General features: G+C 43.1%; 2 protein-coding genes across 2 annotated transcripts; one reads left to right on the forward strand and one right to left on the reverse strand.

The window, feature by feature from the left end:
• The first annotated feature begins 478 nt into the window (after positions 1-478).
• RPF1 (ribosome production factor 1 homolog) lies at positions 479-7,686 on the forward strand. The gene is made up of 9 exons (XM_080348640.1): positions 479-739; positions 835-891; positions 3,027-3,107; positions 3,521-3,616; positions 4,335-4,488; positions 5,071-5,153; positions 6,032-6,213; positions 6,308-6,434; positions 7,254-7,686. The coding sequence occupies exons 1-9, from the start codon at positions 578-580 to the stop codon at positions 7,293-7,295; spliced, it is 984 nt and encodes a 327-aa protein (XP_080204766.1). The 5' UTR covers positions 479-577; the 3' UTR covers positions 7,296-7,686.
• Positions 7,687-8,641: 955 nt separating this feature from the next.
• On the reverse strand, positions 8,642-12,445 carry GNG5 (G protein subunit gamma 5). Its single transcript, XM_080348770.1, has 3 exons — positions 12,294-12,445; positions 11,045-11,200; positions 8,642-8,883 (listed from the first exon to the last, which is right to left on the reverse strand). The coding sequence occupies exons 1-2, from the start codon at positions 12,372-12,374 to the stop codon at positions 11,075-11,077; spliced, it is 207 nt and encodes a 68-aa protein (XP_080204896.1). The 5' UTR covers positions 12,375-12,445; the 3' UTR covers positions 8,642-8,883; positions 11,045-11,074.
• Between the last annotated feature and the right edge of the window lie 662 nt (positions 12,446-13,107).

Here is a 13,107-nt window from a genome sequence, read left to right on the forward strand (position 1 = left end):
CCTTATTTAGTTGCGAGGGTTGTTTAATTTCAAGCTAAGTTTTAACAGGTTTTATTGGAATAATTCCCAGGAACGTTACCATCAGACAACCCCGCGGCTCTGCGGACGCTCCCAACTTAACTCGGGTGAGCAAACGCCTGGACGTGAAACGCGCACACGGGCAAACACCGCTGGGTCACCATGTTGCTGCCATTTGTGTAAACCCACCGCTGTGTCTGTTCAAAGCTTCCCACTTTGAGGTCCCCGATTGCGAGTCACACTGCGGCAATAGTAACGATTTGCACTAAACACCCCATCGCACCGCGCCCCGTGTCCGCGTCCGCGCCTCCTCCCGCCGGCGGTTGGCGCAGAGTGAAGCCCCGCCCCCCACAGCGGCCCCGCCCCTCGCACCGGCCCCGCCCCTCACAGCGGCCCCGCCCCTCACAGCGGCCCCGCCCCTCACAGCGGCCCCGCCCCTCACAGCGGCCCCGCCCCTCACAGCGGCCCCGCGCTCGGCCGCCCCAAGCGCCGCTCCCCGCGCACGCGTGCTCGCGGTTGGCGGGGTCAGGGGTGAGGGGTCAGTTCCGCCGGCAGCAGCATGGCGGGCGGGGACAGCGGCGCGGCGGGCTCGGCCGTGCGGGATGGGCCCCCGCCGCCCCCGGAGCGGGTTCTCTTCCCGCCGACCTTCAGCGTGTCCGAGATCAAGAACAAGCAGCGGCGGCACTTCATGTTCCTTCGCTGGAAGCAGCAGCAGAGGAAGGTGGGGGAGGGCCCGGCGTGGCGGCCGGTACCGGAGGGCGGGGGAGGCCCCGGGCCGCGGGTCTGGCTAACGGGTCGCTCTCCGTGTCCCTCCAGGAGAAGCTGGCCAACAAGAGGAAGCGGAGAAAGGAGCGGGAAGCCCTGGGAGACAAGGTGAGTGCGGGCTCAGGGACCCCCGTATGGCTGGGGAGGTGTCGGCTGCGGCAGGAACGCGGTGGGTGCTGGTTACACGGGGCCCAGACGGGTGCGGTGGGTCTGAAACTGACAGCGGCGTGAAAGCAAGCGCTCCCGAAAAGCCTTCTCTGTGTGCTGTAGGTGGTACAGCTTCCTGCTGGAGGAATTACACTCCAGTGAGTGTTTTCTGTATAAGCTCAAACCATCAGCTCTGAGCAAACAAACCCTGCCCCGACCTGGGTTCACGGCTGGGCTTGCTGCTTTTCCTCACCTGGGGCACGCTGGTGAATACCTGTGTTACTGCAATCTCACAAGAGTTATAGATGTTCTATACGTTATACGGGTTATAGATGTCCTATGCGTTATACGGGCTATAGATGTCCTATGCGGGTTATAGATGTTCTATGCGTTATACGGGTTATAGATGTCCTATGCGTTATACGGGTTATAGATGTCCTATGCGGGTTATAGATGTCCTATGCGCTATGCGGATTATAGATGTCCTATGCGGGTTATAGATGTCCTATGCGGGTTATAGATGTCCTATGCGGGTTATAGATGTCCTATGCGCTATGCGGGTTATAGATGTCCTATGCGGGTTATAGATGTCCTATGCGCTATGTGGGTTATAGATGTCCTATGCGGGTTATAGATGTCCTATGCGAGTTATAGATGTCCTATGCGCTATGCGGGTTATAGATGTCCTATGCGGGTTATAGATGTCCTATGCGCTATGCGGGTTATAGATGTCCTATGCGGGTTATAGATGTCCTATGCGAGTTATAGATGTCCTATGCGCTATGCGGGTTATAGATGTCCTATGCGGGTTATAGATGTCCTATGCGGGTTATAGATGTCCTATGCGGGTTATAGATGTCCTATGCGCTATGCGGGTTATAGATGTCCTATGCGGATTATAGATGTCCTATGCGCTATGCGGATTATAGATGTCCTATGCGGGTTATAGATGTCCTATGCGGGTTATAGATGTCCTATGCGCTATGCGGGTTATAGATGTCCTATGCGGGTTATAGATGTCCTATGCGGGTTATAGATGTCCTATGCGCTATGCGGGTTATAGATGTCCTATGCGGGTTATAGATGTCCTATGTGCTATGCGGATTATAGATGTCCTATGCGGGTTATAGATGTCCTATGCGCTATGCGGATTATAGATGTCCTATGCGGGTTATAGATGTCCTATGCGCTATGCGGATTATAGATGTCCTATGCGGGTTATAGATGTCCTATGCGCTATGCGGGTTATAGATGTCCTATGCGCTATGCGGATTATAGATGTCCTATGCGGGTTATAGATGTCCTATGTGCTATGCGGATTATAGATGTCCTATGCGGGTTATAGATGTCCTATGCGCTATGCGGATTATAGATGTCCTATGCGGGTTATAGATGTCCTATGCGCTATGCGGATTATAGATGTCCTATGCGGGTTATAGATGTCCTATGCGCTATGCGGGTTATAGATGTCCTATGCGCTATGCGGATTATAGATGTCCTATGCGGGTTATAGATGTCCTATGCGCTATGCGGGTTATAGATGTCCTATGCGCTATGCGGATTATAGATGTCCTATGCGGGTTATAGATGTCCTATGCGCTATGCGGATTATAGATGTCCTATGCGCTATGCGGATTATAGATGTCCTATGCGGGTTATAGATGTCCTATGCGGGTTATAGATGTCCTATGCGTTATATACTAGTTATCATTGAATTGTAGGTGTCCAGGATATCAAGGCTAAAATGTGTTGCTGTTGAAAGTGGAGTTTCTTTCTTCACGAAAGAGAAGCAAATTAGATAGAAAGTTCCCCTCCTGTTATTTGTTTTTGAACTCAGTTTTTTAATTAGACTGAAATTAAGCAGCGTCACTATTCTAGCGATGCTTCTCTTCCGTGCGATGTGCTCTGGTGTCCCAATACACATGCATATCTTTAATCAAGGTGATGTTGTGACTTCTTTTCTAAAAGCATAAAATATTAATATTTCTGATCCTATTTAGAAATATTCACAATATCATGGTATTTTTAAAGTATTTTTTCACAATAGACTTCAAAGTTACGTGAATGTGTTATGCTAATAAACTTATTTATTTTAGGCACCTCCAAAAGCCATACCAAAGACTATTGAAAATCAGAGAGTGTACGATGAAACAACTGTAGATCTCAATGATGAAGAGGTAACTGCTTAATTTCTGCATATGCTATTAAGTTAACCATTTTTATCCAAGAAGAGATATAAAATGGGTTGATGAGACTTAACATTCAGTGCTCTCCTGTTCAGGTGCTGATGAGTTACTTTTTACGTGTGATGGTTTCACTAAGAGGTGATATTAATCTTTCATTACCTACATTATATAATTGCCTTTTACATTACTGTTATTGATAGCAAAACCTGTCAATCAATGTTCATCACACTAGATTCTTAAAAAATGTAAAAACCACATATCTTGTGATGATTAATTACAGGACAGGTCTTGTGAACTGAAGTTTTTCTCACTAAATTCAATTTCATCAGAATTTAGATCAGATTGAACAATTGTTCTTCAGTTATTTAATGTATAGTGGATTAACAAGACTTCTGTTCTTCCAGGTTGCTTTTGATGAAGCAACTGATGAATTTGCACCGTACTTCAACAGACAGACAGTTCCCAAGATTCTTATTACAACATCAGACAGACCTCGTGGGGTTCGTATGTTTTACTTGGAGAGTTCTGAGCAGTCAGCTGGTTATAAGATACCAAGGTTTTCATACTGCAGTTGGCAAATTAAAGCTGAAAATAATAGCTTTCACTTGGATTTCTTTCTGCCGTTTTATTCAGCAACTGTCAATAACCTTGTATATGCATCTAACCTATGAGTTTCTCTAGAACTGTTTGTTTTCTTCATAAAGCAAAAACAACCTCATGCATACGTTTTGATATGTGAATGATTTGCTTACCTGACTGGGGAGATTATGGACATTTGTGAAAAACATTAAAGAAGTAGTTTTAAAAACAGTAGGATGTACACCTCAAACAGTTTATCTGGAAACTCAGACTTTAGTACCTGAAGTAATAGTTATATTGTATTTTGAAATGTTATGATCTTTTTGTAAAGCAATGTCCTTAATAATTAATGAGTTTGGGATTTATGCTTTTGGAATTTTTGAGTTTTTCTGTGATGGGGGGAGGGAGGGTGAAAAATCCTCTAAATAAGAAAAAAGGTCCCTGATGTGCTGCAGTCTACTGCAAGTATGTTTTTTTTCCCCCACTGTCTGCACAAAGTAATTTAATAGCTTGTCTTCAAATGTTTATAGAGATACTGGAAGTAATTTATCATCAGGAGGGCAGCAACCCTCCATTCCCCTCATATTCAAATTTGACACTGTATTTTCCACATTGCAATTTAACTCACCTGTTTTGCAGAGAACAGTGAGATTCTGTGAACAACTGTCATCTGTTATACCTAACTCACATGTCTACTATCGAAGAGGACTGGCTTTGAAAAGAATTATTCCACAGTGTATTGCAAGGGACTTCACTGATTTAATCGTCATTAATGAAGATCGCAAAATACCAAGTATCCTTTTGTGTATTTGTTAAACTAGATATGCTAGCTCTGAGCCTATTAGGGAAACAAAGTGATTCTGTAGTGTGCATCAAAGATCTATTTTAGTCTAGGTTTTTTCTCTTCACTCTGCAGCTTACAGTGTAACTACAGAGTTAAAAATCACTGTGCCAACTGGAATATCTGATGGCTAATGGTACTTGGAACTATTAAGGAAAGTGCAGTGACTTTTTTTTTTAGTTTGTAATTTATGGATAAACATTATTTCAGTAAATTTAACGGTTTGATTAACAAGTTTTTCTGACTAGGAAGTTGCATTTAGTTTTTCTGACTAGGTAAAACATTGCTAATTAATGAGTGGGAAGGTGACAAGGTAACTGTGGTTAGCTATTGAAGCAAAATTTAATGGACTGACTTCAGAACAGTAGTTAACTGGTTTATGAATGTATGTTGGAAAATATAATGAAACCGTGTAATTCAGACATAGGTTATGGATATAATATTTCAATGTAATACTGTGTTTCACAGAAAATATTCCTCTGTAAATTACATGTTCAATTTTACCAGCCTTTTTTTTTTTAACCCTGTGAACAGATGGTCTTGTTTTAAGTCATCTGCCTGATGGTCCAACTGCTCATTTTAGAATGAGTAGCGTCCGTTTGCGTAAAGAAATAAAGGTGAGACTCCAACAAAATAATTTTTAAACAGGGTAGTCTGTTGTTTAGTGATAAATATATTTAGTCTGCTTGAACTGTCAAAACTGGTTGTGCTTTTGTACAGTTCAGCTGATCTCGTAAAGGTGTTTTTCATAAGCTAACAGAAAGCTAAGGATTAGTATATTCCACTGCCATAAGCAGCATATTTCCTTTTTCATAGTTATTTGATGAATTGCTTTAACTGTCTGCCAAGTATATCTATAGTCATGCCAATAAATAGCAGCTGATAACCTACATCAATAGTGAATGCCCAGTGTATAGTACACACACAGTAAGGTACTTAAACATCAGCAGTATAGAAGATTTCAATAGAGGTAGTTCCTAGTCTTGAATAAAACCTAGTTATTCTTATTCTTACAGCCCTGTCACCTCTTAGGTAGTTAAGGATTGCTTACTTAGCCCTAATTAATTTGCAGTAAAATGTTCTTTTTCTTTTGAAATAAGTAATTTTTAAACTTCATCTGTTCTTATTATAGAAGAATCCTTTATCTTTGTAGTCCCGTGTACTCTGAGTTGGCATTCCCGGGATAGGAACCTTGGATTATTCCCTATAAGGGGTGCTGCTGGAAACTGGTGCAGGAGAGAGGAAATGTAAAATTACTTGTTATTTTTCATTACATTTATATTGTTGGTACCAAAGATGCTGATGTTACCAGCTGCTCCTTTACTTGTATACAAACTTAGATTGCATTTGAAGAAATGATTAGGGCATGTTATCGGCCCTGTTAAAAGAATTTGGCCCTGGTTGTCTTCCCGTTATTTCAAACTCTGCTTTGATAATATATTAAAATCCTTCTGCGTTCTATTATTTGCATTCTTATCTCTCACTTTCATTTCAGCGAAAAGGGAAGGAGCCCACAGAACACATACCTGAAGTAATCCTGAATAACTTTACAACACGACTGGGCCATTCTATTGGTCGCATGCTTGCCTGTCTCTTCCCACACGATCCTCAGTTCATTGGAAGACAAGTAGCCACATTTCACAACCAGCGAGACTACATCTTTTTCAGATTCCACAGGTGATGTTTTGATGTTTTTTGCAAAACTCACAAACGAGAGAGAATATTCTTGTAACTTACTTCCTAACTCTTTTTTTTTCTTTCCTTCCCCAAGATATATCTTCAAGAGTGAAAAGAAAGTGGGAATTCAAGAACTTGGGCCACGTTTTACACTAAAGCTGAGGTCTCTTCAAAAAGGAACCTTTGATTCTAAATTTGGAGAATATGAATGGATTCATAAGGTATGTCTAAGTAATTATAGTAGTCCTTCTTGGGAAGTGAGACTGAATCTGACATGAAATTTAACCGCAAAATTTAGCTTAAAACAGTATAAATGCAGTTCTCGATTCAGAAGTGTTTAACTGATATATTTAGAGGTACCTTTTTGAGAAATGCGAAGTAGAAGAATTCTGCTATATTGCAAGTCAAAAATAAAAATCACAAGGGTAATGAATATCAATATACCACAACTACTTATTTGCAGAATGTAATTTCTGTAACATACACAGGTATAAGCAGTTGTGAACAAGGGTGTAAGCTATTATTGGAACCCTAGTAAACTTGAGAAGCTATTTTTGTACAAGGTGAGTGCAAGAATCATCGTATAAAAACAGTTAAGCTATTTACATAAATGTCAGACACTTTTTAACAGTGAATGGAAAGTAACACTGACCACTGCACATCTTCAAGTGGAATGGAAGTATTACTCTAGGCAATGATAAATCACTTTTCCAGTCATTTTCACCATAAAATTGTAGTTGATTGGCAAAACTTAGAAGTCAGTATCCACGCTATACCAGAAGGAAAATGCTAATACTCATGACGTAATCCATGGAATGGATAATCTTGTTTTAAAGACACTTTGCTGTCAGCAGAGAACTGTTACATGTTCTTCAGTTCTGTATCAATAATCTCAAATTCTTCTCCCTTGTTAGTCTTGAAAAGCTGTAACTGTAACACATTTCACTGCCTACCCTACTGTAAACTGGAGTGGTCATCCTTGTTTGTAGCTTGTTGCATGAATTTGCTGGTTAAAAAAGACATTATCTTTTAAATTTCAGCGCCGAGAAATGGATACAAGTAGAAGAAAATTTCACTTATAAGGGACAGCCATCTGCCAGCTGCTGCTGACAAGAAATACAACTGCTTTGAACTGTGGATTATCTCAGACTGCTATCTGATTATGATACTGGACAGTACCTGTCTGCAGAAAGACAATCTGCAAACATTAAAACTTCTACAAGAGCAGATTGAGTAGGATGCATCTTTCTTCCTATGTTTGCAGTTAAATCCAACGTGACAAGGACAGTGACTCTTTTTCCAGTTTAGCAGGAAAAACTGTGGCAATGTCAGAGCAATCTGTAATTCAGCTGTCACCGAAGATTTGCCGTGACTTCTGCTGTTCTGTAAATTACACTTTGCAACATCAAAGACAATAAAGATTTTGGATAAAGATAGTCTCAGAGTATTTCTAGTTATACAGCTTTTCTTTTCTGTTACGCAGCTAAACCCAGACATCTTCTATTAATCAGGTAAGAGGTAAACATTTTAAACCTCTTTCTAACTTACAGCATGCTGTTCCCTGACAGTATGGTGATAGTTTTCCAAAAACAGCCTCCTATCTAGAGAACAGTGAGAGGCCCTATGCCATCCAGGAAGTCTGTGCTATTTTATTTCATTAACATCTTGCATAAAATAGCCACATTGCTGAAGTTACAAAAACAATATGCTTGACTCTTACAGGTGTCTTTTCTTTAAATGTTGTATTTAAAAGAGGTATATACCCAAAACAGTCACTGTTATTGTATATAAAAAGAAATAAATGCTGATGGGAAAGAATTCATAAGGCCAGCTTAGAGGAAGTATATAAAACTATCTCATCTAAAAATGCTGCTCAGTTGAACGTGTGAAGTCTCTGAGTGAGGTTTTTCCCATTAAAATTTTAAAAATGCTTTTTCACCCTCATAGCTATACTCAAGTTGGTATTACCTGCAAAATAAAATGCTCTTCTGCCTTAAGTTTGCACATTCGCTGGCAGCTAAAAAGCTAAGTTTTATTTCAATTACTTTCTTTTCATATGCAGCTAGAAGTACTGTTTCATATATACCTGAAGAGTAAGATGGCTCATAGAGTAACCTATGCACTAGGGTAGAATTTACCTTCTAAGATAGACTGTCTTTATTTAATGTCTACAATAAGGGGCAGCTGTGTAGTTAGATTATAAACTAACAGCCCAAATATTTTGTTCTGTTACACTTAGAAGTATAGTACCGATGAAGCCTCATTGTTCTGCAAGACTACCAACCCCAGGCAAACTTGCAGCAGCACAGAATATTTAAAGACAGGCTCCTGTACACATTCTCCAGCTGCTGCAGAGTCGTGCAGTAATGGGTGAGGTGTCAACATATCCCGAAGTTAATCAACTCATTACAGTAATCTCAACACTAGACTAAGTCAAGACACTTTTATTTTTTGCTCGGCATATAAAACTGATTCCCTTATGAAACAGAAGTGTTGTAACTAGGATACAGTTCATTTGGAGAGGTAGATGGTAAGAGGTTCGACGACAGTAGCAATTCTACAGTTAGATTTGGCACGTCAAAGCTAAGCTTTTGTACAGACTGCAAACCAGGCCACTCCTTGAGGCACTCTGCCCCTACACACAGCAGCTAGGAAAAGATGCTAAAAGATCTGAAAAACAAAAACAAAATGTGGTTAGAAAAGTATCAGTGCTAAGTAAAGCAACTCTATATCTAAGAACATGTACCTTCAGAATATGCCATGGACAGCTACTTAGAAAAAAACAATCCTTTTCTCAGATGTTTTATAAAACTGTTGGTTTATAAAATAAACTTTTCAACGTGAAGCTGTCCACAAGGGTATAAGGTGATAATCAAAGCTATTACAAAAGAACTGAAGCTTAGTGTCTCCTGGAAGCCAAACAGCAAAGTGGAAGGACAGAAAAAGTTGTTCCTGGTCACTTGGTACACTTCACAGAGGTAGTACTGACTGTGCAAACACAAACTCTATTGGGTCACCGTGAAAACACCAGGATTACAACTAAAGAAATTGCCTATTTTGAGGAAGTGCTTGCAAAAGATGATACGGAGTAGGAAAAAAAAAAAAGGTTTTGTATTGGTAACGTAACTAAAACTGCTATTATAATGACTTTTGCTTGTAATATCAGCAGAAACAAGTGCTCTGTGCCAAAATCAGAAAGGGGGAAGGGCTGTAATTGAGAATGAAAATACTAAGCCTTTTGTGCCCTGTGTACGCACATGTGTGGGTGAGACAAAGGAAACATTATTCCCTGATGTCCACACCCAGGAATTACTAGACCGTGGCAAAGCTCAGTGGGGAACTGTATATGTCACCGATTAACGTACCGTTTATTTGGCTTTTCATAGGTTATCAGTCTAAAATGCTCACAGCTGATCTGATTTCTTCCTTGAATCACTGCTTACAGCTGAAGCTACAGTAGTGTGAACACAAGACAGTGTCCAAGAATAATATCTTTTAAATAAGAATAGTTGATAAAATTCACAACAGAGATAACTTTAAAAGCTACAAGAACTCTTAAGGCACATTTCGGTTATACTGTTGTAATTCACTGCTCAAAACAATGGGGGAAGTGGTTTTGTTTGTTAAATAGTGAAGCATCAACCTCTATACTGTTACTGCTTTACTAGCATGAACCACCTTGCTTACACACAAACTTTTTGGAAGCTTTCTACTGTTTGCTTGAGAGGAGAACAATTTTAAAGAACAATTTTGACAACTCATTCTGACTGTGGTCAAATTTCTATATAGCTGCCGAAATAATGCAACTCAAATATAGCCAACTACAATTCTTTAGGTGATATAAGTCAGCTATAAAACCAGAATTCTTGAAGGTCAAGACTCACTATGAGATTTCTAAGGATTGTGAACTATGGTTAACTGCATATCAGGTGCTTCTGAATAACATGCTCTCAGTCCCAACAGATCCAAGAGGGAGAAGAGGGACATGGTAAAATTATAATGTATTTACTGTGGGCAAAATATCAAATTATTGGGACCCTCAGAGTCTTGGTGAGACTACTGTGGATCTAAAACTCACCTTTCTAAATAGGTTAGTCTGAAATCTAACCACCATAATTTTCAAGGAATGCCAGATCAGTAGTCTTCATAGTGATAGCAGTAGTGCTAATGAACCTATAAAAGTTTTGGAATGAAAATCCAAAGGAGTATCCAACTGTTCCTAATTACTCAAACTGCTACCCATGTAGTGGCTTATTTAAGTGGAGTATGGGCCTTTATACAATTCTTGGACTAAGTACTATTTAATTTTGGCTTAGAGGGTGTGTCCTAGAGGGAACAGTGCTCTTCTTTGAGACCACCACTAACCTATCTTTGGAAGTGCTCTTCCAAAGTTTAAGAACTAAAGTCTGCTTTATCTGCCACAAACTGGATTCACCATGTATGCTGTCAGGCAAGTAGTCCTATGTGAGAAAAGGGAAACAATACCCTTGCACAGAAGGAAGATACGTCAGAATTACTGTACAGCCGGGTTAGTCCAAATAGCAGCTCAGTAGTAGCTGGCGCCACTACTGCTTTGCTGCAGCAACAGAAACTGTGGGAAGCTCTGCAACAGCTAAATGCTACTCATAATATTTATGAACAGCACGTGTCCAGTACAGAGCTGCCGGCAGAATGGGGCAGGAGGGGCCCACAATGTGGACCTAGACCAACACCAGCTGCAGAAGTCAAGTGTCTCTCCTGAATACTTTTACTACAAACAGTCTCATTTAAAGCCTGCTATTGTTATCTGTTATTGACAGAGCAGTTTGTGAATCGTAATTCAAGAACTTACCACTGAAAGATACCGAAGTAGTTCACATAATTACAAAAATGAACAAACTTTCTGGGGTCTGAATGGATTTGTACTTGATGATACTCCTGTCAGGAGAGGATCATGTTGTGCATTCTGCAGGCAGAATTGCTTCAAGTCTGCTGCAGCCTGAGAAACCTGGTAATAGTGAAAGTTTGCATTAGGATTCACAGAACACTTGACTGAGGATGTAGCTAATAAATACTGCTAAATGACTTTGCAATACAGTTTATGTAGATTTTATACAACAACTTCATCGTAATTTTTTTGTTTCTTAAATGCAAGAAGTTTTGCAACATTAGAATAAGAATTAATTTGTAAATTTTTCATGTTAAACTTCTAAGCCTGAAGGGTGAAAGATGAACATCTTGGAGATGGCTTTGTTATGAAGATCCTTGTTCTAGCCTGAATTGGTTAAAAATACAGCCTATAGTTTAAGATGCTCTATTCAACTGAACTGGCATTTTATCTTCCCTTGGAAAGCCATCCTTACTATGAGATCGCGTGTGGGTTTTTTGGTAGGCAGCACCTACCTAAAAGCAGTGAAAAAATTATCCATCCTGCTTTTCTTTGCTGTAACTCTGAACTCATCAAAAAAAAAGTTTCAGGAAGTAGCACCTTTAGTGGTATCTTGTATTTGCCGTTTGCCCAGAGTTTCTGTAATTGGGCAGGGCCCAGTCTCACCCCGAAAATGCACAAGTTCAATGCCGCAGCACGTCTTGCAGCAAAGTCTCCATTTCAGTGTCAGGGCCAGGCCAGCCAAGGCAACCTGTTGCATCCCCAGCTCGGGTGCCCTGTTCACCGGGCTGATGGAAGAAGAGTATCTCCAGAATAAGGAAATGAAGGGGAGAGTGGGCACGTCCATCCCCGAGCAGCGCTCGGCTGGAGAGCAGCCCCGGGGTCCCCGCGGGCTGCAGGAAGCGAGAGGGCGCGGCGGGCCAGTCCGGGCCCCGCTCGGGCCGAGCCCCAGGAGGCGGCGGCGGCGGGAAGGGACCCGGCTGCGCGGCTGGGGAGGCCCGACGGAGCCCCGGGGCTAAAGCCCTGGAGCGGGGCGCCGCCGCCCAGGAGGGCCGGGGCAGACAGCCCCGACCTGCCCCGGCCCAGCCCCTGCCCCGCCGGGCAGCCCGGCCGCCTCCGAGGAGCGCCGCGGGGCGCGGCCGCGGGACGGTGTAATGGCGGCGCGTCCGCCCCGTCCCGTCCCGTCGCGTCGCGTCCTGGCCCCGCTGCTCACCTTCACGCGAGTCACGCTGGCCTCCAGGCGCAGCTGCTGCACCACCTTCTTCATGGCCGCCACGTTGGAGGAGCCCGACATGGTGGGAGCGGCGGCGGGCACGGCAGGCGGCGGCACACCCAGCACAACTTCCCGGCGCGTCCCAAACTCTCCGGCACGGCGGCGCCTGCGCAGCGGCCGGGGCCAGCGCTGCCGCGGGGGGCGCTGCGGGGCCGGGCGGCAGCGCGGTGTCCGGGGCTCTCACGGCTGCGTGTGGCCCCGGGGCTGCTCGGCTGGGAGCTCCGTGTGCCCGGGCAGGGAGAAGCCGCCTGGAAACATGGAAATGAAGGACACGGGGACCGATGGGAAGAACTTGTGCTGTAACCTGCAGTGTCTTTGTTTGCGACTAACTGTGGAGAAGTGACGGGGTGTTCTAGTCAGGGCATTCGTGAGAGCTCAGTGCAGTGTAATTGTGCGGAGACGAGTAAGGACACGGGCTCTTTTAAGTGGGCACTTCTCACTGACACGAGGAGTCTGAGTTCCACGCACGGAGCCAGGGCGAGACCTGAAGGTGACCTGGCCGGTCCGGTCACTCGTGCTCAGGGACAGGTGCATGGGCAGCAGCAGGGGCGCAGAACAGCAGGGGCGTTCAGCAGCCTGGACGTCAGGAGGTTTGTAACCTCTGAGATGCTGGAAGAGCCTTCCAAGTGAGAGCACTAAGAAAAAACAGGGTTAGGACAGAACTGTGGTTTATAGTTTATGAAAAGACTTTTTGTGGCATGGTTGCCCAGCACAGTCGGGTTTTCCTGGAATACTGTGTTTGGCCAGAGCAATG

Source organism: Nesoenas mayeri, assembly GCF_963082525.1.
Source record: "Nesoenas mayeri genome assembly, chromosome: 8".
NCBI classification, from domain to species: domain Eukaryota; kingdom Metazoa; phylum Chordata; class Aves; order Columbiformes; family Columbidae; genus Nesoenas; species Nesoenas mayeri.